General features: G+C 45.6%; 1 protein-coding gene and 1 long non-coding RNA gene across 3 annotated transcripts; one reads left to right on the top strand and one right to left on the bottom strand.

The window, feature by feature from the left end:
* Positions 1-1,866: 1,866 nt before the first annotated feature.
* LOC309347057 lies at positions 1,867-5,408 on the bottom strand. Its single transcript, XR_014158803.1, has 2 exons — positions 4,872-5,408; positions 1,867-2,080 (listed from the first exon to the last, which is right to left on the bottom strand). It is a non-coding gene; the product is annotated as an uncharacterized lncRNA (long non-coding RNA).
* On the top strand, positions 2,068-20,791 carry TNFRSF14 (TNF receptor superfamily member 14). 2 transcript variants are annotated; one of them, XM_081871332.1, is made up of 8 exons: positions 2,068-2,205; positions 11,703-11,811; positions 12,508-12,633; positions 14,649-14,804; positions 16,209-16,299; positions 17,717-17,904; positions 18,887-18,903; positions 20,604-20,791. In XM_081871332.1, exons 1-8 carry the CDS (start codon positions 2,158-2,160, stop codon positions 20,712-20,714), a joined length of 846 nt encoding a protein of 281 aa, XP_081727458.1. In that variant the 5' UTR covers positions 2,068-2,157; the 3' UTR covers positions 20,715-20,791. The 2 variants fall into 2 exon arrangements, with proteins under 2 accessions (XP_081727458.1, XP_081727459.1); XM_081871333.1 differs by lacking the exon at positions 12,508-12,633.
* Positions 20,792-21,678: the final 887 nt, after the last annotated feature.

Raw genomic sequence — 21,678 nt, forward strand, 5'->3', positions numbered from 1 at the left:
TCCGTTTCTTTCAATGGGTTAACTTTGAGTAGGACTTAGTTGGGTTGTATCCAATGCTAGTCTTCTTCAGAGTAGGTCCATTGGTATGAACAGCCATGACGAACAGGTCCATTGGTTTCTATGGGTCTATTTGGAGTAAAGCATAGTTGGCTACAACCCTATGTCTTCATAGCTTTGACCGTCTAAAAGAAATATGTTTCATGTCACATCAGTTGCCCCAGATTTGTGCTTTTGAATCTACAAGCAGAACCTCAGGCTGGAAGCTTTTCATAAAGCCATCTTGCCATGATGAATAGTTGGAAAGTTCAGGATGGACAAAGGAAAATCCTTCTTTGCACAGCACTTTTTCAGCTGTGGAATTCTATCCCCAAAATGGCAGCGACACTCACCTTCTTGGATAGCTTGGAAAGAAGGTTAGAAAGATTCCTGCAGGAGAACAAGGCTATCAGCAGCTATGAGCCATCACGGCAATGAATGAGCTACCTTCCACAGTAGAGACTGGATGCCTCTGAAAACCAGGTGGGGAGAGTTGCTGCTGCACTCAAGTTCTGCGTCCAGGCTTCCCATTGAGGCATCTGGTTGTCCCCCAAGTGAGAACAGGATGTTGGAGCAGATGGACCTTTGCCCTGATCCAGAGAGGCTCTTATTATGTTTGATTTTGGCATGTCGGGTTGCTATTAAAGATATTGGAGTGAGAAAGGGAGGAAAAATGGGCAGGGGGAGGAGCTGCTATGCCTAACATTGGCTCCACCCACTGTGACTCTTGACTACAGCTCCCATTCACTGATGTGACCTACATCACACCAGGTGCAACTGGGACCATCTGCCACTGACCCTTGGGAATCCTTTTGTTTTTTTGGTGGGGGGAGGGAAGGAAGACCAGAGTGAAAATGTTTCTAATGAATCAAATGAAGACTATCGGGCACATTTCTTCTCTCTCTCCCTCACACACTCACTGAATCGCAAAGGCAAGGAAAGGGTTGTTTGAACAGCCTAGTATTCTTAGGATCAAATTGCACCCAAGGCTAGCAGAAATATTTATTTCTCCTGGGGCTGATCCATTATCATACAAGGGTTGACAGGTAGGGATTGTGGGGTGAGGAGAGAGATTCCATTTTGTTGACATGAGGAACTAGCTAATTCACACTTCACAAACTGGCATGTAAATCAGAAACCACAAATATCCTTCGAAATTGGCAGTTCTGCGAAAGTTGCAGTTCTCCAGCCAATGTGTACAGAAATGCATTATGGTGGTGGTGGGGGGATGCACCACAGAATGACACACTTTGGTGCAAACAATATGCAATATAATAAACAAAAGTGCATTATATTATGGGAAATGGCTTGCAGAAATGAGTACGTTAATTGAAACTGTGTATGAAACTGCCAGGAGAAATTTGCACGAGTGAACTTTCACAACAGAGCTTTTAAAGAAAAAAGAACACCCCACAAATTGTTGTGGAAATGTGGAGACCTGAATCTAAGATCGGGGGAAATGAAAGTTACTGAAATGGAAAGGTTTGCCAATGTCAGCAGTTGTCTGGTGGTCAGAGTTCAAGAGCCAGGTGGTGTTTTTGCCTAGCTTCAAATTACGTCCTGCCAGGTACTTTTTTAAAAAAACATGATCAGAAGGACTGGCTCGTTCCCTCCTCTGTTGTGAGTGGAACCCACCTCCTGCTTCCTGCCTGCTGTTTCCCGTCTGTAAACAGTTCTGGGAAAACAGGATCCAGAGCAGAGTTTGCATAAAAGGAGGAAAGGCAGACGAGCTTCAGTGCCGAGAAATGAAGTGGCTGGGGAGAACTTATCTGGAACTGAGTGCGATTATTTAACCGCCTCTGGGGAAAAGCAAGAAACCACAGTCAGAGAGAGATTTTTATTTTTTTATTTTACTTTCACTTTTGGAGCTCCGATCGTCGAGCTGTGACTGCTTCGTTTGACGGGACTCGGAGATTCAGGGACAGGCCTGGCAGGTTTGGTCTCGTTTGGCTGAAGGCCCAGAGGGCGAAAGCAGTGGGAGCGGTGGGAACTTCAGAATGCAATGTGCTCGGTGCTGGGAATATGGAGTCCAGAAATCCTGGATCTATAGGAACCGAAGGGAGGTAAACACAAGACTGCAGTTAACTACAGGGTAATGACCTTCGTCTGCCTCGTGACTGGATGAAATTGGAAACCTCCAGGAACCCCTTTTTCAGCACCATGCATCTGGTAAGCAAACTTTGAAACTTTGTGCACCCTGCCCCTGGGTCATCCTTTCATGCTATAAGGGTGTAATAAAGAGATCTGCCTCCTTCCTCCTGAAAAAAATGAGGGCTTCAAGGAGAGTGGGTGTTGGGCCAGAGGATATTGCCAACTCACTTGTTCTCAGCTGACCAGTGTGTGGCTCAGTCTCCACTGGGAACGGTAGCAGGGCGAATACACCTGGCAGATGGCAAACATCGCCTTTTAGAAATTAAAGCTTTTGCTGGTTTACCTGGTTGGGAGCCATTGTGATGGGTCGGACTGGGAATTCAGGTCCCACTTGTTTGTTTCTAAGACTTCAGTATTCCAGTAACTGAAAGTGAAAGGTGGTTTTTCCTATGAGCAGTAATTGCTAGCTGGTGCTTATTCCACTAAGTCAAAAGGTACACTTGGCTTAGGATTTTAAACAATGGAATTGTTGGTAATTTGCAAATTTTTGGGGGGATCATAAGATTATTGGGTCAAAAGGAGGGACGGGAAAATTTGTCCATTTCAGTTTCTCATCTTTGCGCTCATAAGTTCTGTTCTCCACATTTTCACATTGGTTTGTGATTTCATGAGCATTTGAGTGCACATTTCTCCTGACAGAACACATCTCCATAGGCAATTTTGCCCAATGTATACCTTTTTTTGCAAAACCATTCCCTCTTATATAATGCATATTTGTATGCTATATTCTCCATGGGTTGCATTTTAACAGATGTATTTTTGCACACATTACTTGCCTGGAGAACTGCATGGAAAAGTGTGAATTTTGAAGGGCAGCTGTGATTCAGTTTGTGTATCATTTCAGAAAGTGAATTTTAGGTAGGTTTGCCTCTCAATGCAAACAAAATCTGATTTCTCCCCCATCCTTAGTAACAGCAATGATCCTGAACAACTAGGGCAGGCAAATCCCTGGACTTCAAATCCCATCACCCCTGATAACTAGCAGTGCTGGGTAGGGCTGATGGGAGATGGTATCCAATAACAACTCAAGGGTCACAAATCTCCCATGAAGGCTGTGCATATTTAAGTAAGGCCCACTCTGTGGCACTTTCTCCCAGGTAGATGGTTGCAGGATCTGAGCCTAGCAGCCTTTGTTTACTGCCCTAGGAAACCTTTTCTTTAAGGTTGCGCAAAGAGAGGAATTATTGTTCGGCTTTCCTAGATCATGGCAAGATCTGTGTGTATCCCAAACCTTGCATGTTCCACTTCTGTCCTGAGTCCTCCAGCCTCCTGGCCCATCTGATCAAAGCCTGGGCTACCTTTGAAGTCACCTTTCATTTCAAAACTGGCGTTTGCCAATGGCATGGGAACTGATGCTATTTTTTAAGAAACCCACAAGTGCACCTAATTATATGACAGGTCTCTTGGTTTTTTGACTTCTACTTTTAGTACAACCACAACACCGTCATTACTTAGGCACTGAGTACGATCTAGACATCCTCTCTCAGCGACCTTCTTTTTTGTGGTGGAAATAAATGTGGGACGGCTGCAAGCAGTTGCGTGGGTGCAGAAGTGTCACAGGCACCTATTGGCTAGTGCCTGTGATGTCTGGTGCGATGAGTGACAAATCTTCACCTTTCTGGTGAGTCGCTCTCTGTACTCAGAAAGCCGCATGATTACTATTTTTAAAAAATAAAACCTCAAAAGGTGAACACTCACCTGTCAGGCCAGTCTGTATGTTACAGGAGTGCTCATCAAGCTACCTATCGCAGGGTACCCTGAACTTCCTTTGAGAGGCTGAGGATGACATAGTTGGGTGGGTGTGTTATCCCACTTTATCTCCTCAATAACCATTTGAGGTAGGTTCAATGGCAATATGGTGGCTACCTGAACTGTACCCAGTGAGCTACCTGTCTTCAAGGGGAACTCTGAAAGGTGTCCGCCTTGAGGAATGTTCACTAAGTCATTCTGTTCATTGCAAGGGCATCAAACATAAAGAGAGAAGGACGTTAATGTATGGTTACCAGATTTTTTTCAATGAATCCGGGGACACTTTTTTCTTTTTGAAGCTGAGTAGCAACAGGGAGTCAGTAGTGCTGGGTGGTGAGGCAAAAGATCCTGGGCCCAAGCACACATGCATATTGTATAAAGGTGCAAAGCCCTTCTTTTGCACCCTGTGAAAAATAAATGCACAGAGTTTTTTTTTAAAAAAACTGGGCAACAGTGCGCCACCCGCCTGTGACTCTTGAGCCTTCCCTGATCTCCTTCCCCCTTTGTTTTGACAGATCAGGGGAGGCTCGGGAGTCACGGGTGGGCGGGCGTTGTCCTGGAGGGGCCAGCCTGGTAGTACAGTTGGCTCTGGCTGGCTTCAGGAGCTGCTCGCAGCTTGCTGCCGTGGTGCAGGAAAAATGGTAGGCGCCATGGCAGTGAGCAGCTCCTGAAGCCAGCCAGAGCTGACTGTGCTACCAGACTGGCTCCGGGCTGCTGAGGCTGCCGCTGCCACGTTTCCCGGGGACAGATTTGCAAATCTGGGGACTGTCCCCAGGAACCGGGGATGTCTGGCAACCCTATGTTAATGGCAACAAATGCCTTCCAAACCTCCAGGAATTTCTCAGAATCTCCACCTTGGCTGATGCATGAGAACAAATGGGGCACTGCCCCGCCGTCAGCCTCCCATCCCAAAACACCATGATAGAAAGTCTTACTTGAGAGCAAGGGGGAGATCTGTTTTCAGACTGATTGTGGCACAGGCTCAGCAGCAAGCACAAAGCCCAGAAGTCAGTATTCCAAGGTTCAAGCTGTGAAAATGTCCTGACAGTTGTCATGCCCATCCCACCAAGCTTTTAAAGTCGAGGCTGAATCTCTATTGGTAGGGCATTCCACAGGACTGAGCCAATGACATGAAAGGCTTGGTTTCTTGCTGCGGGCAGGTGAGCATCACCAACTCAGGGTGCAACCAACAATGGTCCTGCTGATTATCTCAGTGATCGAGCTCGGATATTAGGGTACCTCGGACCAAAGTCATTCAGGGCTTTGTAAATTAACACAAGGACTATGAACCTGGCTTTGTTGTAGATGGGCAGTCAGAGAATCTACTATACAACCCACAAACTCCCTGCTCATAACCCCACTTCCCTCTACTCTTAAGTAAAAGACCCCACACACCGTCAAGTTTCCCAGTTTTTGACAGCAGAAGAAACAGAAGAAAAACTGATAGGAAGAAGTGGCCCTGAACATAACAATAAGTTCTCTTAACTACAAAGGTTATTTCCTGTCTGGCAAGGCATCGTTCACTTCTGCATCCCGTTGTGTAGCACGATTAATGTCTCGGAGAATGTTACACACAAAGGGGAAGAAATGTTCCTGAGTCATGTTGGGTCACAATGTGGGTTTGTGGTGTCTCACTTCCGCAGGGTCTGTTGGCATGACCTTCTTGGATAACAGAGCCCCTTACAGCCAGTTCTATTTTTCTAGAAAAAGAGGTGCCAGAAGTAGCCACAAACACCTCCCTTGTTCTCTTACAATGGCAATGGCGCCTACCTGAGAGGTGCTGGAACTGAGTTCCAGTGAGTTCCTGCTGAAAAAGAGCCCTGCTTATAGCCCCCCACGGAGCTGTTTCCCATCGTACCATCTTGTTGGTCAAAATAATTGAAATACTGCTCCACCACATCTTCACCAGAAACTATGAAACTGGATTCTTTTTGGAATTTGCTGAGTATTCCCTGGATTCCATTTGGAATTCATTTGTTTGCTGGCACACATTGGCCAAATATGAACCGAGCTCTCTAGCTGAGGGGCAGGGGACATCAGGTCCAGGCCTCTGTATTAGGCCTTGGGGGCTGTTCCCAGGCCACACTGCTCACTGGTCCAGCTTAATAACTTGGATGGAGTATATCTTCACATCCTGCATCTTTCTTATCTGGATGGGAGATAAAATGTGGCCCTCAAGCCAAGAATGTTTCCCCTCTTCTACTCTTCTACTCCAGATGATGCACAATACAAATCAAATGCAAATACCAAACTACATAAAATAATATCACCATGTATGTCTCTTTGTGTACACAAACATAATAGAACACTCACATGCAGAGCCGGATTTCAGTTTGATGAGACCCTAAGCTACTGAAGGTAATGGGGCCCTTCATATGTCCAGCTGGCCTTTGTCAATAACAAATTGTCGCTGTTTTTGTTGTTGAATGGACTTGACGATTAGAAGGTCGGCGGTTGAAGTCCCCGCGATGGGGTGAGCTCCCGTTGCTTGGTCCCAGCTCCTGCCAACCTAGCAGTTCGAAAGCATGTCAAAGTGCAAGTAGATAAATAGGTACCGCTCCGGCGGGAAGGTAAACGGCATTTCCGTGCACTGCTCTGGTTCACCAGAAGCGGTTAGTCATGCTGGCCACATGACATGGAAGCTGTACGCCGGCTCCCTCGGCCAATAAAGCAAGATGAGCGCTGCAACCCCAGAGTCAGCCACGACTAGACCTAATGGTCAGGGCTCCCTTTACCTTTATATGCTATATGGTAATTTATGGACCCAGTAGGTATCTGTATATAGAAATGAGCAAACCAGTGATATTTTAGGGAGCAGGCTAGCTGGCGGGGCCCATTACTTACATCATAGGAGCCTACACAACACAAAACACTGTTGCTGTATGTAGGTTTTATTTTATTTGTTTTTTATCTTATATTTTGGAAATGTACATCCAGGTGTTTTTTTTCTTTGAATTTTTTGGAGGCCCCCAAGAGAGTGGGGCCCTAAGCCATAGCTTGTTTAGCTTATATGTAAATCCAGCACTGCCCACATGTGTAGAGGTGTGAAAATAAATCTCTTAAGCACTTCCAAAGTAGGGACTAAAGTTATAACCAAGATCAGCTTTAAGATACAAAAACCCCAAATATCCTTGATAGCTTGAAAAATGCAACATCCTCCACCATTCTGCTAATTTATTGTACAGTGGTACCTCAGGTTACATACGCTTCAGGTTACAGACTCCACTAACCCTGAAATAGTACCTTGGGTTAAGAACTTTGCTTTGGGATGCGAACAGAAATTGTGCTTTGGTGGTGCGGCGGCAGCAGGAGGCCCCATTAGCTAAAGTGGTGCTTCGGGTTAAGAACAGTTTCAGGTTAAAAACGGACCTCTGGAACGAATTAAGTTCTTAACCTGAGGTACCATTGTATTTATATCCCACCTTTTTTCCTTCAAGGAGCTTGAGGTACCATACACTGGTTCTCCGCCTCCCCATTTCATCCTTGCAACAACCCTTTGAGAGTGGGTCAGGATGAGAGGCAACGACTGGCCCCAGGTCTCTCAGCGATTCATCATCGTGACCGAGTGAGGATTTGAACCCTTGACTCCTAGGTCCTAGTCCAGAACTCTAACCACTACACCACACTGGGTAGACTAAAATAGCTGTGGGATCCAAGATAGCTGAGGGTTTCCTGTTGGAGCTGGTCTCTGACAAAGTCAGCAGCAGAAGAAGAAAGCGTCCGTCCCCTTCTGTGAATGCAGTGCTGCTGACCCCTGGTCACCAGATTTCAGCAGAAAGATTTCAAAAGATTCCATCATGAGGCTGCAACGTTGTGAAACCAGAATTTCCCAGCTAATGTGATTCCATTAGTTTCAGGCTCCACTTGTAACCATGGTCCCTCCCCCCAAACATTCGGTTAGCACATCACAGCGATTTCTCTGCCCTTCTTCTTATAAGAATATATACTTGGCTACATTTTTGTAGCTTTTTTTCACTCCCGTGCTTGCATTTATCCCTCAGTGCCAGACCAGGAGAACCTGTGCAATCTTCCAGATGTTGTTGGACTACAAGACCCATATTTACTGATTATCTGTGCTGGCTTGGGATGGTGGGAGTGGTAGGTTCTGCATCCCTGAGTCTGGTTATCTCTCGCTTAGACTACTGCAACGCGCTCTACGTGGGGCTACCTTTGAAGGTGACTCGGAAACTACAACTAATCCAGAATGTGGCTGTTGGACTGATGACTGGGAGCGGCTGCCTGGACCATATAACACTGGTCCTAAAAGATCTACATTGGCTCCCAGTACATTTCCGAGCACAATTCAAAGTGTTGGTGCTGACCTTTAATGCCCTAAATGGCCTTGGCCCAGTATACCTGAAGGAGCAACTCCACTTCTATCATTCAGCCTGAACGCTGAGGTCCAGCTCTGAGGGCCTTCTGGCGGTTCCCTCACTGTGAGAAGCAGTGAAACTTGAATAAAGTATTGGGGGGCAGGTAAGCCCTGTCCCACATAACTGATCACAAGACATGGCACATGAACACCATTTGAAGGGGAATGCTCATCAATTTGGGGCAGGAGCACTCCCTCAAATATTTTATGGGGGGAGGGGAAGGGACCTCACCCCCTAGGAGTTGGCTTCTATGCCAAGTGACGTTACAGAGAACCACACAGAGGGCTTTCTTGGTAGTGGCACCCGCCCTGTGGAACTCCCTCCCGTCAGAAGTCAAAGAGATCGACAACTATACAACTTTCAGAAGACATCTGAAGGCAGCCCTGTATTGGGAAGTTTTTAATATTTGATCATAGACTGTTTCGTTATTTTATTTATATTCTGCTGGAATCCACTCAGGCTGGCTCACACAACCTAGTCAGATGGGCAGGATATAAGTAAATAATAATAATAATAATAATAATAATAATAATAATAATAATACAGTCTGCAGCAGAATTCAATACAAATCTGCTCAACAATGCTGGTAACCCCACATGACTGAACCCAGATCCTGTGATCAATATGAAGCCCTTCTTTGGGTGGGCCTTTTTAGTGATGGCTCCCTGCTGGTGAAAAGCTCTCCCCAGGGAGCCATGCCTGGAAAAGCTTCTCTCATTAACCGGGCTTCTGGCCTTGATATGATGGATGGGATTGCAGCCTTCTTTTTCTTTTCTTTTCTTCTTTTTAGCAGGGTGTGATCTGTAAGTCCTGCCTCTTGTCTGGATAGCTGTGTTTTTATTGCATGTTCTTAATTGGTTTTAATGTACCTCAGGTTAAGTACTTAATTCGTTCCGGAGGTCCATTCTTAACCTGAAACTGTTCTTAACCTGAAGCACCACTTTAGCTAATGGGGCCTCCCGCTGCCACTGCACTGCCGGAGCACGATTTCTGTTCTCATCCTGAAGCAAAGTTCTTAACCCGAGGTACTATTTCTGGGTTAGCGGAATCTGTAACCTGAAGCGTCTGTAACCTGAAGCGTCTGTAACCCGAGGTACCACTGTACGTTACTTTGGGCCATTCTGTGAGAAAAGTGACTAACAACAACAACAAAAACTCTTCCTATCATATTACTCCCTATTAAGTAGATTTGGGATTACAGCCCTCCAATTTTATGTCAAGCATGGCGACCCTATGAGCCCCCAGATGTCGGACTACAACTCCCATCATCCTGGGTCATTGGGCATGCATGCCAGAGCTGATTAGAGTTTGAGTCCAACAGTGCTCAAGTTCTCTCCTGCTTCATACCTACCACTGAATTTATTTGCATGCGAAATCTTCACGCAGCTGACAACAATATAGGTTTGAACACCGTGACTGCTAATGAGCATTCCGAAAAACGCCTTTACAGGTCACGAAACGACTCCTGGTTTGTTTGCTCTGGGAATTTCCCTGTGCCTAGGTTGATTCTTTGTTTACTTCCTCCGCCCCACCCACTTTGATAGACAGGCACAGATTGCCACCTTGTGGATAAATAAAAGAAGTACAGTATGTGTTTGACCTGTTCCTTGCCTTGCCCCCCCCCCGAACATTTTAAAAACATTCTCTAGCAGCACAATTCTCAGCATGTTTACTCAGAAGTAAATGGCACTGTATTCATTGAGCTTTCTCCCAAACAAGTGTGCACAGGAATGCATTTGATGTACAGATGGGAGAAAAAGTCAACTCAGTGCAGTTTTAAAAGCAAATTGCCTTAATTCACTTGTTCTGACACAATATGAGCCTCCTTTAAAAATGTGCACTGCTCCAAATTTTGCAGTGCAGCTCCAATATGGATGGATGCATAGAAAGGCACATGTTCATGAAAATAAGATACAAAAATGCACTGGGTGATATCTTAAGTCCTGCTCAGAGTATATCCACTGGGTTGCATCTATTGCCAGTCCTAAGAGTAGACCCATTGAAATTAATGCCTAACATAGGTCTACTAAATTTGTCCCACATTTGGTGTGCATTTAATTCCAGCCACTTGTGTACAGAGCATTTTTGTCATCAACTGGGCTTTGAGGGCACCATCAGCAGAGGCAGTCTTAGAGTAGCATGGCTGATGCAACCACACTGTACAACACAACAGGAGAGGCAGCCTTCCCCCTGAATTTTAGTGTCGCACAGAAGGCCACCGAAATTTGAGAGCCCAAAGTCTGCCACTGCCATGATCAGGTCTACCTAGCCAGGCAGGTCTGAGCAACTGTCAAAGGACAGCAAGGCTCTGTGGCTCGTGTGTGTGTGTTGGAGGGAAAGAGGTGAGAATCCAAGTCAGGCTTCAGAGAGGCACACTGAAGCACGTCAGAACCAGGAAGAGGTTGTTCTTGCTTAGGTTGTGAGTGCAAAAGGAAATGCTTTATGGCACTTCATGTTCCAAAGGCTGACATTGCCCTCAGGAAAGTCCCTGGCTACTATGCTAGTCAGTTTCTGGTCAATGTTTGTTTTGTATGTCTTAATTCTTAAGTTTACATTAAGGTCTGATTTAAAAATCAATACCTAAATATGAAAAATTACATTTCAGTAGCTATTCAAATACATATTTAACAACCAAATCCAAACCCAAGATCTATTGGGATTAGAGTGTTTTGATGCAGTGGATGCTGGGCTTTCCCAGCTCAGCTGAGTCTACTCCAGAGTAAGGTCTTATCCAAACTTCTGTTTGTCCCACCACAACCCACCCCCACCCGCCAGGGATACCCGATCTTTAACACTGAATTGGAGCACTTGCCTGGCTTCGGAAAGAAGGCGTGAGGGCTCTGACAGGGCACTAGAGTCCACCTCTCTCCTTCCCAAAGCTGAGCAAGCACTTACCAGGCTTTGGGAATGAGGTAGAAGGGCTCTAGGACACCTCCTTTCGAAAGCCTGGCTTAAGCCGGTACTGCAAAGGCTGGGGGGAGAGCGTCTAATGCCTCCACACAAGATGGCATATTACCAAAGTCCATCCCTGTAGAAATGAACTTGTTGTACATACTGGTTCATACTGGTTGAACCTGTGGGTTCATACTGGTTGAACCCACCGCTAGCATGGAAGGCTACCTAGAATGTGGCTCTCAGGCTCCCAAACCTGGACTCGGTGAAGCAGCAACCTGACAGGAGGTTCATATCTTTTTGCTTCACAACTCCAAAAATCTGGGGGAGAAAGTCATAAGTTCAAGAGCATCCCTGTTTCCTGCCCAAACTTTTCAGGCTGCTGTTTCACATCCTTCTTTGCCTTTCCTGGGGTGGGCTGGGGGGAACGATAGGATTAATCCAAGAATGCACTGAGCCGGGCACAGTGAGACTAAAGTCTCCTTTCTCTCTCCCTGAAAGAGCTTCTGCGTCTTCCTCGCAACACAGCTGCTTCTCTACCAGGAAGTCTCCTCCTGTACTGATTCAGAGTACAATATCCATGGCGAATGCTGCCCCAGGTGTAACCCAGGTAAGAAGGCATGGCACCCTTCTTCTTCTCCCTGTAAACAGGGCCGGCCCATCCATTGGCCTTGCAGAGGCAGTTGCCTCAGGCAGCAGGCTGGGGACAACCGGGCGGGGTGGCAGATCCAGAAAGAAGAGGGGCATCTTCGCACAACTTTGCTGTTTCTCCTTCAGCTACGGATAGGAACTGTGACCACCTACTCCTTTCTGAGAGCCAGTATGGTGTAGTGGTTAAGCGGTGTAGACTCGTAATCTGGTGAACTGGGTTCGCATCTCTGCTCCTCCACATGCAGCTGCTGGGTGACCTTGGGCTGGTCACACTTCTCTGAAGTCTCTCAGCCTCACTCACCTCACAGAGTGTTTGTTGTGGGGGAGGAAAGGAAAGGAGATTGTTAGCTGCTTTGAGACTTCTTTGGGTAGTGATAAAGTGAGATATCAAATCCAAACTCTTCTTCTTCTGGTCCCCTTTCTTCTCCCCAGTAGTCTCCAGCATGCTGGGGCTTCCCCAGGCTGCCCCCAGTCACCTCAGGCAGCAGTGGTGAAGGGGGTGGGGGTGGGGCACACGGGTCCTAGCCACTGCCCCCCTCATTCACCGGCTTGGCCACACTAGTTCCTGGCATTGTCCCCACCTAGACCTCGTTGAGGAGCCTGCTTAACAAATTAGGATTCAGAGGAGGGGCGCCATTTTCCCATTTGTCCACAGGATACAGAGTCGAGAGAGACTGCACATCTGATTCCAGTACAACGTGTGTTCCTTGTGGTTGGAGGACCTACACGAACCAGTCAAATGGGCTGAAAAAGTGCTTTACATGTCAAGAATGTGAATCAGGTAAAAATTCTTCTTGTTGTTTGTTACCCAAGTGACTTAGAATACATTTCAAAACATGAATATGAATGCATTATACACAGGCAGCACACTGGTAAGAAAACAACACCATATCAGTCTGTCTGAAGATCTGGGGGAAATAAAAGGTTAGGTTTTTAGCTGGCGCTGAAAAAATGCCAGCAAAGGCTCTCGGCAGACTTCACTAAGAAGGGCATTCTGCAGGCGGGGAGCCACAACTGAAAAGTCCCTCTCCCTTGTCACCACCCTTTGAGCCACCAGCTAAGCCCTCCTCAGAGTATATGTATTAAATTTAATGAACCTCAGTTATGTCCATTACCTGCAATGACTCTACTCTGAGTGGGATTGGCACTGGTTGCAACCCTCAAAGCCTTGCTCTTTTTAAAAAATGCTTTATTAGTTTTAAAAACAAAACAAAAACAAAGCAATACACAATGATCAGTGAAAAGCGATTCAAAATTAACACTCCTGTGTACACAAAAAAGAAAAGATTGAATTCATCCATCACTATTTCTAACATGACTTCCGATACCCCCATTGTGATTCCTTAGTGTCATTACAGCTGTGCACTTAATTTTATCTCCCCTAAATTATTCTGTTATGTTAATTCTGTAGCGATCTCTTAATTCATGCAGAAATCAATCCAGGCCTGCCAAAGAATTTATGTTATTACAATGTTCTTTTAAGTATCCTCTGTAAATATTCCACTCTTTGTTAAATATTTCATCTGTATGGTCTCAGAGTCTCGCTGTTAATCTTGCTAGCTCTTGCATATTCTAACATTTTATTTTGCCAATCTAATTTTGAGAGTGTAGAATCTCCTTTCCATACCTTAGCAATTAAAATTCTTGCTGCTGTTACCGCATACATAAATATTTTCCTTACCCTTTTTGGAAATTCATTTGCTCATTATGCCTAGCAGGAAGACTTCAGGCTTTTTTGGAAAGGAACATGTAAACATTTTTTAAAAGTTCATTATATTGTTTTCCCAAATTCCCTGATTCTTTTGCAATTCCACCACACTTGGATCATGGTGCCTTCCGCCTTCCTGCATCTCCAACAGATGTTTGATCTAGATTTGTACACTTGGGTCAAGGCCTTGCTCTTAGTGGATGTAAGATGAATCTTTTCGCAGAATGTCTTTGCTGCCCCCCACCTCCATGGTTTAGGGTCTTTGGCCACAAGGTTATGTGAGTGGCAGAAGTGGCCTGAGACTGTTTTCATTTCCCACAATGCCCTTGTTCAAGGCTATGTCAGGGTTATAGTGATATATTAAAATGGCTGGCTGCCACCACCAGGCAGGGCCCCTGGGGACATGTGTCATCACTAGAAGGTACTCGATGAGAGCTCTTGAATCTAGGGACCTGTCCAAGGTGCTGATCAAAAAGACTAGGATCCTTTAATTAAGTGTGTTCATATTTCAATGTCTTGTCTTACTGGTTACTTAAATTATGCATATATAATTGGTCAATGTTGCTGAACTGGTCAGACATTTATTGATTTATTGTAAGAGTAGTGTCTGGCCTTAGCTGGCTACTTAACTGTCCTCGTCAGCATCACAAAAGAATGAGCTATGTTTAAGAGCTAGCTGATGGCACCCTTCAGGCTAATGGGTGGGCATTCCCTCTGACTAGCTGCTAGGTAGGAGAAGAATAGCCAGGTGTTTGTGTACTGAGCTGCAAGCAGAATGGAGGGTGGGGACACAGAGACATTCCTGATCTGTGCTGAATCCAAAGCTGTGGCTAATGGAGAAGCAATATCTGTAGGGGTTAATGCTGTGATCCATCTCATGCTCAGGTTGTGTATGTGTGTAGATAAAACCATATATCCTAAAGACACCACAGTCTCCACTGACCTTCCTGCCAAGGAAACAGAAGCAGAGAAAGCATCTAGAACTCATGGATTCTGCCACCACTTGGAGATTGGGGTGGCATGTAAAAATAATAACAGTCATAGCAGTGGCCCCCACAAACCCTCATATCTGTGATTGTGCCCAGCAGGAGCCCATCTAAGAGTTAAAGAAGAATGCACGTATATGAAGAACACAGTCTGCTCTTGCAAGCCTGGCTATTATTGCACTCAGTTCATCAACAAATATTGCGAACAGTGCTCAAAGCACACCATTTCTCCACCTGGTTTTAAGGTGACACAGCCAGGTAAGTCTCAGTAGAGATTTGGTGCAATCACTCTTCTGCCAAATTTAAAAAATAATTTATTTATAGATCCCATGTTCAGAAGAAAAATAATTATCACAGTGAGCATAAACTCAACCGTAAAACCATCCGACTTAAGATGTGCTTCATACAGGGGGGTGGGGAACCTCAGAGCCAGAAGCCAAATGCGCGGCCCTCTAAGCCACTCTAATTGGACCTTGGGACTATCCCCAGGCTGCACCCCTTTGCACATGACCGTTTTGCCTGGCTAGAATATGTCCTTGGACTCTGACCAGGCCTCTTGCCACTCTGAATGGAGGATGGTCTATGTGTAGAAACTAGTCTGCTGTATAAATTTGCATCCATTGTCCCACCCACCTTTGCTTCTGGCTTCACCAGCCACTGACATGTGTCCCTTGGAAGGCTGCCCAGAAGGGAATGTTGTCTTCAGGCTGCAAAAGGCTTCCCACCCTCGGCTAAATACATCAACACAGTTGGATCATCACTGGTAGAATAGGATGTTGAATGAGATGGGCATTTGGCTCTTCTTATGGTTCTTATGAAGGGACGCAGGTGGCGCTGTGGGTTAAAGCCTCAGCACCTAGGACTTGCCGATCGAAAGGCCGGCGGTTCGAATCCCTGCGGCGGGGTGCGCTCCCGCTGCTCGGTCCCAGCGCCTGCGAACCTAGCAGTTCAAAAGCACCTCCGGGTGCAAGTAGATAAATAGGGACCGCTTACCAGCGGGAAGGTAAACGGCGTTTCCGTGTGCGGCTCTGGCTCTGGCTCTGGCTCTGGCCAGAGCAGCGATGTCACGCTGGCCACGTGACCCGGAAGTGTCTCCGGACAGCGCTGGCCCCCGGCCTCTTGAGTGAGATGGGCGCACAACCCCAGAGTCTGTCAAGACTGGCCCGTACGGGCAGGGGTACCTTTACTTTACCTATGGTTCTTATGTGAATAGATTATTGGCTCTAAAAGCAACAAGGGACTACAGTGGTACCTCGGGTTACATACGTTTCAGGTTACAGACTCTGCTAACCCAGAAATATTACCTTGGGTTAAGAACTTTGCTTCAGGATGAGAACAGAAATCGTGCTCTGGCAGTGCGACAGCAGCAGGAGGCCCCATTAGCTAAAGTGGTGCTTCAGGTTAAGAATAGTTTCAGGTTAAGAACGGACCTCCGGAACGAATTCAGTACTTAACCTGAGGTACCACTGTACAATAAGCCATAAGGACACAAGATGAGGCCTGTTGGACCAGGCCAAAGGCCTCTTCTGGTTCAGCATCCTGATCTCACAGCAACTAAACAGACGCCCCAACACACAAGCAGGACATAAGCATGGAAGGTGCAAAGGGCTCTATCTTTTGTAGCAGCATAGAAAATATTCCGCTCATTTCGTTCTTTTTCAGGCACAGAAACCAATGACACCCAGTTCGTACCCTGTCCTCCTGGGACCTATTCAGAGACCGAGATGTCCACCTCCTGTGAACCTTGGACTAAGTAGGTGCCACTAAAGACTCTCTCACAGCTGCATTTCCAGTTTGTGGCTGTGTGGTGCCACATAGTCTTAATTCTACATAGACCTCTTTCCATTCAGTGCTGTTTCCTTCCCATTACTGCTAGGAAGTTAAAGAAGTAAGCATGAAGATGAAATACTTAGTGAGCTGTTATCTTGGTTTGTACAAAGCTTAGAGGTTAGATTATATACAGTTCCAGAAAAACCGCAAGACAAATAGGTCCACATTTGGCAGATGTATGTGTAAGAGTTTGGATTTGGATTTGCTATCCCGCTTTATCACTACCCGAAGGAGTCTCAAAGCGGCTAACATTCTCCTTTCCCTTCCTCCCCCACAACAAACACTTTGTGAGGTGAGTGGGGCTGAGAGACTTCAGAGAAGTGTGACTGGCCCAAGGTCACCCTTCATGTGGAGGAGCGGAGACGCGAACCCGGTTCACCAGATTACGAGTCTACCGCTCTTAACCACTACACCACACTGGCTCTTGTTTATTTGCCATTTTTCATAATTCCTGAATGTTGCAATACAGCTGTCGGCTGAAATAACGTATCAATTGTTTTCTCTTAAAAGACATATTTAAAGATAAAAGTACATTGAGAATGGGGGAAGAAATTCAATTTTGTTTGCTTTTTGAAACAAAGCTACCAATTTTCTGCTTCTCAAATCAATACTTAATTCAGAAAACAATTATCCTTCAAAATTCCCAGTACCACGAATGTTGCAATGAAATTCTACAACCAATGTTTACTACAAAAAAAATAATGTATATATTACGGGTAACTTTGCATAAAAATGCACACATTGGTGAAAATAATGTACACAAATGCATTACATTAGGGAGCATGCCTTTCAACAATCTGTGCATTAGTCAAAACAGCATAGAAAAATGTGTATATCAGGAGAAATTTGCACTAAAATGACTATGTAATTTTCATGAGGATTTTTTTTTTAAAAATTGCAGTTTGATGCAAACCCCCCCCCATATACACACACACATGATTTAAGATAAGAAAAATGAGAAACTGAGGGAAACTGAAATTGACTGATTCACTAATTCCTTGCAAATTAGAAGGGGGAGGGAGGAAGCAAACAAGCAAGATTGTCAGCTAACATTAACAATAACTATATCTTACTGAACCTAATTTAAATGTGTAAGTTAATAAAGACAGCCTGGGTATTCCCAAATAAGTATCTAAGTGAAATTGACAATTATAATCTGTATGCACAAACACAGAAAGGCCAGAGAAATCTATCACTGAGTAGTAGATTGTCCATCCAGCTCGTTTCAGCCACAAGCAGTTGCAGGGTCCATTTTTACTGCCCTTCTGTTAGTCTCCACAAATATCAAGCCTTCTTCTGAACATTCACCCCTAATTTAACCCTTTCTGTTCAATTTTCAGTTGCAGTAAGGCAGGCATGATAGAAGAACGAGCAGGCACAGCAGTTTCCAATGCAGTTTGCGCATGTGTCGGCCAGAAACAGGTGCCTGTGCCGGTATTTGTAGCTACTACTAGCAGTCTTGCTCTGCTGGTTCTTGCCTTAATATGTGGCTTCATAATATGGCAATGGAGGAAGCGCTTCAAAAAACGTAAGTGTGCAACGAGTACATGTGTAGTTAAGCAAAAACAAATCCAGAACCTGCATTCCTGTGTCTTGCAAGTGGAGCTCTACTTTGAGCAGTCAAAAATCTCCCCCAACCCCAGTTCATTTGGTCTGCTTGCCTTTTGCTTGATTGGAGAGGACAAAGAAAGTATACTTGGCTTTTAAGCTAGAGATGAGGGACATCAGGCCTGGGGGAGTCCAATGTGGCCCCCCAAGCCTCTCTAAGTGGCCCTCAGAGCTCTCTCCAGGCCACACCCATCATTGGCACTGCTCTGCATTGTCTGGACCATGTCCATGACATCTGAAGATGCTTTTTGTATGCCTGGATGGAGGATACAAGGGGAGGGAAACTGCCAGGTGTACAGAGGTAAATTTTACGTTCCTTCCTCTGCCCATTTATCTATCTGGTTCCATCCACTACTGCCATGTGACTCTCAGAAAATTGTCCGGAAGGGAATTCGTTCCTTGATCTGAAAAAAGGGTTTACCAAGCCCTGTCCAAAGTGAAATACTTTTGATGGACAGACGTCATTCAACTTCTCTCTGGCTTGCTTGATCAGTGATGTCTCCTTAACACATGCAAGTTGGTTCTTTTATGGCACACCTGTGATGTGCAGAGGATAAGGAACCACTGAGGCTCTTATTAACCTCAGTGGATTAGTATGGGTTGTATCTAACTAAATTAGAGTAAACCCACTGAAGTTAGTGGACCTAAGTTTGTCGTATCCATTAATTTCTATGGGTCTTCTCTGAGTAGAACTTAGTTGGCTGCAACCTCAAGCCAACAGGTTCAAATTAGGAGAAAGGGGTTTTTGGTTTTGCCTTTATTTAGCTAAACATTGAGGGCCTGTTTGCCTAGTCAATGCTGCTCCTTCTATTCTCAAATGGAGGCATTTTAGAAAATCTCATCTAGAAATGTCTTCTACTGGGTTTTTGAATTAAAAAAAGCTCTTCTCTTCTTCTTCACAGGTGCTGCCAGAGTACAGGTGTGTATTCTTTTACATACGCCTTTTACAACTCCTTTTCTTCTGCCCATATTCCTTTCAAAATGCAATTTCAGCATATATTAAGGGTTGCTATTGCACTATCTCTTTCTCCGTCTTGCAGTGTTGCCCCTCTAAGCTTCCTGCTCTCTTAAAGACTTCCACTAACCCCCACCCACCAGGGGTGCCGACTCTATGGAGCTGAGCTGCCTTTGCTCCCCCCTCAATACTGTTGGTGGAGGGCTGGGCCCCCTCAACGTTGAGAGGGCAGGGGAGGCCGCGTGTGAAACCAAGAATGGAACAGCTTCAGTTGCTGGCTCCTTCTGAGCGCACGAGAGAAGGAGCCCCTGGCTATAGATGCTGATGAAGATGCAAAGTCACATGTGTGCCATCTCTGCTACCCACTGCCCACTTTACCTGCAACTTCTTCCTGGATTATCTGCCACTGGGATGGGGAAACTCAGGCTTTAATTTGTTGTATTTTATCTTGTTAAATTGCCTTCTGGTGTTTTCTTTTGCATAAAGTGACTGATACATGTAACAAATGGATAAAGTACTGATGAGAATCAGTAAGTTGTGGGGCAACCTCTCCTGAAAGTGTCAGAGAAATTCCACGCCTCCCCAAGGAAGTAGCAGGAAAACCATCCCTGTTTTCGTTTTCTCCTCTTTTCAATAGCGGGGGAAGAATAGTCTCCAGAAACCAAGAATGTTGGTGTCTACACCAGGGATGATGAAGCTGCTGCTCTCCAGATGTTGCTGAATCCAGCTCCCAGTCAGTCCCAACTAGCATGGCCAATGATCAGGAGTTATGGGAAGTGTAGTCATGCGACATCTAGGGGGGCACCAGATTCTCTCCCCACCTGGGTCTACATCCATGCAGGAAAACTTGGGAACTGTGGGTAATATCGAACCAAGTTCTACTCAGGGTAGACACACCAAAGTTAAGGACCCCAAGTTAGTCATGACCATTAATTTCAATGGATCCCCACAGAGGAGAGGATTAACATTGCATACAACCCTGTACATTTGTGAGAGACACTGGAGATCTTTAATGGGCAGTTCTCTGCACCTCCCAACAAACTGCCCAGATCCTTTGTGGGAAAACTAGGACAGTTACATTGGTATAAAATTGATTTCAACATAGAGTAAAAAATATCCATTGTTTATTCAGTAAAGCACCTTACACCAGGGACGCGGGTGGCGCTGTGGGTTAAACCACAGAGCCTAGGACTTGCCGATCAGAAGGTCGGCGGTTCGAATCCCCGCGAGGGGGTGAGCTCCCGTTGCTCGGTCCCTGCTCCTACCAACCTAGCAGTTCGAAAGCACATCAAAGTGCAAGTAGATAAATGGGTACCGCTCCGGTGGGAAGGTAAACGGCATTTCCGTGCGCTGCTCTGGTTCGCCAGAAGCAGCTTAGTCATGCTGGCCACATGACCCGGAAGCTGTACGCCAGCTCCCTCGGCCAATAAAGAGAGATGAGCGCCACAACTCCAGTGGACCTACGACTCCACAACTCCACGACTGGACCTAATGGTCAGGGGTCCCTTTACCTTTACCTTTTTACCTTACACCTTGGTGGTGCTGTTGTGATCAGAAGTGGAATCAGAGTTGGGGCTGGAGGAAAGTCACATTTCTACTTATCCAGCATTGCCTGAATCCATCAATATATTGTATTGATTTTAAACAAATCTGCCTTGTTCTAGGAGGAACAACAAAATGGAAATTATCACCCTGTTCAAGAGAATGACTATATGGTGGCACCTATGCAGGAAACGGGTCAACACCCTGGAGAACCAGCATTCACAATGGCATGAGTGACCAGAATTTTTGGTTCGAAAAGCCTTGGTGCCCCTTGCAAGCAACGGCCGTGGACATATGCACTGGATGAACTGGATGATCAAAGCTGAAGAGAGAACATATCTAGGGGAAAAGGAGAAGACCATCAAACTATGAAATTCATACCAGAAGATATAGTGATGGCCACCAACTTGGATGACTTTAAAAGACAAATTCATGAAGGAAATGGATTTGTATGGACACATTCAGGTCCTGCTTGTAGCTATCTGGTTGGCCACTGCAAGAACAGAAGGCAGGGCATATTGGCCTTTGGTCTGATCCCCAGCAGGGCTCTTCTGGTATTCTGAAAGAAGCTAGAGTGTTTCTGACACAGGAGGTTCACTACATCAATAAAAACAATGCATTTCCCAGGGTCTGAAACCAAGTCGGAATTGGGGAGGATTTTGCTCTGTCCCTTTTCTCCTCCACTAGTCAGGCCTTCGCAGAGATTGGTGCTTTCTTTCTATGGAGTTCTGACACTAATATCAGATGGTGCAGGGAATGGTTGGGCGATGCCTTGTGCCTGGAAACTCTCCCAGGAAATGATATAAGCTTCACTCAATATTTCTCAGATGGTGGAGGCAGGGAAACCCAAATTTACTTCCACCTGCTCTTTAGATGGGGATGAAATCATACTCTAGGAGCATGAAACACCTGTGTGTGTGTGTGTTTGTGTGTATGTGTGTCTCTGTGTGTAACATTACTCCATACTGAATGCAATGAGTTCTGCTTTGCAAGAGTGTTGTCAGAGGCAGTATCCAGGGTCCAATCCCAGCTCACAGACTTGGGCTAAACCCTGACAGATCATGGACAAAATGGAGCGCAACCAGCAGAGCACTGAGTGACTAGCCAATGTAACACCATCTGCCCAAGCAACAAGGCAGCAGGAAAGAGCAGGCTGCACCCATAATCAGAGGCAGTATGATACTGAATACCAGCTGC

The sequence above is a fragment of the Podarcis erhardii genome, assembly GCF_964252035.2.
Source record: "Podarcis erhardii genome assembly, chromosome: 7".
In the NCBI taxonomy this organism is placed as follows: domain Eukaryota; kingdom Metazoa; phylum Chordata; class Lepidosauria; order Squamata; family Lacertidae; genus Podarcis; species Podarcis erhardii.